General features: G+C 40.1%; 1 protein-coding gene across 1 annotated transcript; it reads left to right on the top strand.

The window, feature by feature from the left end:
• The first annotated feature begins 855 nt into the window (after positions 1 to 855).
• LOC145610629 (uncharacterized) lies at positions 856 to 1587 on the top strand. The gene has a single exon (XM_081665939.1). The coding sequence runs from the start codon at positions 856 to 858 to the stop codon at positions 1585 to 1587; it is 732 nt and encodes a 243-aa protein (XP_081522065.1).
• The last annotated feature ends 2282 nt before the right edge of the window (positions 1588 to 3869 follow it).

The following is a 3869-nucleotide window of genomic DNA, read 5'->3' as shown; positions in this document are numbered from 1 at the left end:
CATCTGAAAAAAGAGGTACTCATGGAAGAGGAGTTTGATGAATTTTTCAACATCAATCAACTGCTTATGGAGCAGAACACACAAGAGCTGCATCAAACAAACATGCAAGAAGAAGCAAACAACACTACTTCTCTGTCTGACTCAAATGAGTCATCACAACAGCAACAAACTAAATCAGCAGAGTCAGAGGACTCAGATACAGAGGCAGAACCTGATGAGCAACAACAAGTACCAAACCATGGTAGACAGAGCAGAGAGTTAAACATCCAGGAAAAGAGGAGTATAGTGGATGATATTATGCTCAATATGGAAGGGGACTCACTTCAAAGAGGAGTTCTTTCAGCTTTGGCAAGAAAACATGGTGTTCAAAGATCTACCACAACAAGGTGGCTTCAAGAAATCAAAAAACACATTCTACAGGGGAATGTTGTAGATGTCAGGAGCAAAAAATTAGGCACAACAGGGAAAAAGCCTAAAGAATACTCAGATGAATGGCTTATGTCTGTGCCTCTTTATAAGAGAACCACAAACAGAAGTTATGGTACAACCCTCAATGTCAATCACGTACTCATACACAGGTTAAAGAAAAAGGGAAGACTTAGGGCTGTCACAGCAAGCAATCACCCAGCATTAACTGACAATCATAAAATAGCAAGGATGAAATGGGTGCTGCAGCATATAGAACCTGTTCCAAGTGAGGGAGACCCATCATTTATAGATTTGCAACATTACATCCATATTGATGAGAAGTGGTTCTATCTAAAACCAGAGACAAGGACTTTTTATCTTACACCTAATGAAGAGGTACCATACAGAGCACAACAATAAAAAAGGTTAAAGTTAAAGGCAATGTTTATGGGGATGATAGGGAAGCCACTGTATGCACAGGATGGTACTCTACTGCACTCATGGAAGTATGGGCTTTTCCCTTTTGTGAAGCAAGAAATGGCCAAGAAAAAGAGCAAGAACAGAGATGCAGGGACTATGGAAACAAAAGCAATTCAAAGTGTCAACATAGATGCTATCAAGGAGATGATTTTAAACAAAATCATTCCTACTATTCATGGACAATGGCCAGAACAACTAAGCAAGAACATTGTAATACAGTGGGACAATGCTAGGCCACATCAGGTGCCTAACGATGAAGAATTCCTGGCAGCAACACAAGCTAATGGTTTCAACATTCAATTTGTTTTCCAACCTGCCCAATCCCATGATTTGAATGTGTCAGACCTTGGTTTATTTAAGGCGATTCAATCAATCCAATATCAGTCCTTCCAAAAAAATTTGGATGAACTAATTGAGAAGGTGGCAGAAGCATTTGAGGTTTTTGATCCTACCCTCAACAGATACACATGGATTACTCTCCAGTCATGCATGATAAAAGTGCTTGAGAAGCAAGGAGGTAATAACTTTAACCCACCACACATGTCAAAGGCAAGACAGGCAAGGGAAGGGACTTTGGAAGACGTACTAAAGGTAAACAGGGAACTCATTGCTGACACCGTGAACTACCTCAACACTCTTTTTGTTCCTACCATAGGGCCTCAGCCAGAGACACAAGACATGGAAGTACGTAGTTGCTGACTAACAATGATGCAAGCAAACAACTTTTTGTAAGTGCAGATGCAAGTGACAATTTTTTGAAGATTGAAGACAGACAGAAGATGGTTTTGAAGTTCATGGACTGCCACACATAACCATTAGAAGTAAAACTTGTTTTTTGTTTGTTTTAGTAATGGTTAGGTGTATTTTGTGAATCAACTTAGGTTGGGTACTTAGGCAATCATGACATACAAGTGTATATGGGCTACTACAATTGTAAAGATCAAAACTTTTTGAGAAATGAAATGAAACCATTCAAAAGGCTACTTCAAATTATGACATAAATCCATCAGAGGGGTGTTTTTTTCTACATGCACCCCAAACTAACAAGGCACCTCAACAACAACTTCAAACAGAAATTATTTGAGCATCCTTTATTAGGGGGTACAATCATGTGAGTCCCTTCATCATATGGATCAACAAAGGACATTGAGGCACATCATAAGAGGGGGACTCAAATAAATAACCAAACAACCAGCATCAGGGACTCAGTGCCTCACTCAACTTCAGCATAGGGTCAGTCACACACACATAGCTTCAATCAACTACTCAAACAAAGGTCACACACACAGCATAAGGACTCAAATAACATTTGAGGGTCCAAAAGCAACACCAACAAAAAGAATGAACATCATCCATACAATATAACATCCCTAAATAGCTAATCATCAGAATCCATAGCAAATGAATGAACAACAAAAGTCAAACAACAACACAGACCACTTGCGTACCCTAAATCAGGGACTCAAATCAAACAACCAACACAAATTAATGGTATAGAACAAAATTTCAGGAACTCATATCAAATAGGCAACAACATCACCAAATTAAACAGAAATTAAAGCAATTAGGGTTTAGTCATAGTTACGCTGCTCTTCAAAGCTCTGGGGGGAAGTCATTAGGGTATTTATCCCTAAGATAAGCCAGGTACGCTGGATCCCAGTCGCTGTAGTCATCCTTGAAGACAGATCTGGAGCGTTTGTGACCCCTAGGAGAGGAAGGGCTGCCTTCATCCTTCACTGGCCTCTCCTCCTTGTCCAAAGCAGCTTCTTTGGTGGGCTCATTCTCCCCCACAGCCTTAGGGTCAGCAACAGCACCAGATTCAGGCAGATCTGGAACAGCAACAACCTCAGGAACCACCTTGGGGGGTGGATCCACAACCACAGCATCATCCTTGTCTTTGCTGAAGTGGTGAAACAGCTTCGCCCCTATTTTCCCAGAGTACGTTGTACCTCGCAAACATCATCGAGCACCTTCGCACAGGCCTCAAAACACCATCTCCACGTCTAACGGCATAAAGAGTGCTCACATCTTCCTTCTCATCAGATTTAAGGGACTCAAGTTCGCATTTTTTGGAACTCATTTTCCAGAAATTGCTGTGGAAAATTTTTTAGGGTTTCAGAGTAGAAAGAGAAGAGAGAGAACAGAGAAGGTAGAGGAGAGAGAAAATAAGGATGAAGAATAGATCTAGGGTTTATAAATGCATAATGGAGAAATCTCCAGAAGAAGAGTAGTCTGGGCAGCTTCATCGTCGAGAATTGAATGAAGAACATTCAATTTGGGTGGTTAGAATCAGAAAGGTTGTTGATGAAATAAGAAGAGGAGGAGTTGATTTTGGTGGGAATTGTTATTGTTGATGATAAATTAGTAACTTAGACTAGCAAGGTAAGCAATGTGTTTAACACACACTTAATCAATCTTAAAAAAAATAGTAAGGGTAAATCTGTCTTTTTGCCCTCAACAACTTACTATATAAGGAAAAAAAAAAATTTGTTGCGAGTAATGTGTAACACCCCTAAATGGCAAATGTTGCGAGTATATCGTAACGGAGGGAGTATATGGTTCCAAACGTCATTATATGATCCTAAGATGTATCCCCTAGGGTCTCAAGACTTTTCGCCACCGGGCTCCGTAACCTCAAAATTCCTCAAAAAGCGTGTAAGGTTCAATTTTGGAATTTTTTAACCTTTTTTCGCCCGGAAATAAAAATTTCTGAGATGTTTACCATGGTTCCTAATACCCTCCGGGAGTCCAATTGAGTGGGTAGAACCATCCAATATGCCTTAAAACGGTCAATTTACCCGTTCCAAATTTGCATCGATTTCGAAAATTGAAGCCTACCACGACTATTTTGTACAACATATAAGGGTCATATTGTTGGGGTTTTTGTGAGTCCGACTCACCGCGGAAACAACCCCTCCCGAGGAACCACTCGCAATAATTAAAATCACGAAGCATAAATAAATATTGACAAAGAACAGATA

The sequence above is a fragment of the Chenopodium album genome, chromosome 24 (assembly GCF_948465745.1).
Source record: "Chenopodium album chromosome 24, dcCheAlbu1.1, whole genome shotgun sequence".
Classification (NCBI taxonomy): Eukaryota; Viridiplantae; Streptophyta; class Magnoliopsida; order Caryophyllales; family Amaranthaceae; genus Chenopodium; species Chenopodium album.
This window is presented reverse-complemented; position numbering and strand designations above follow the sequence as displayed.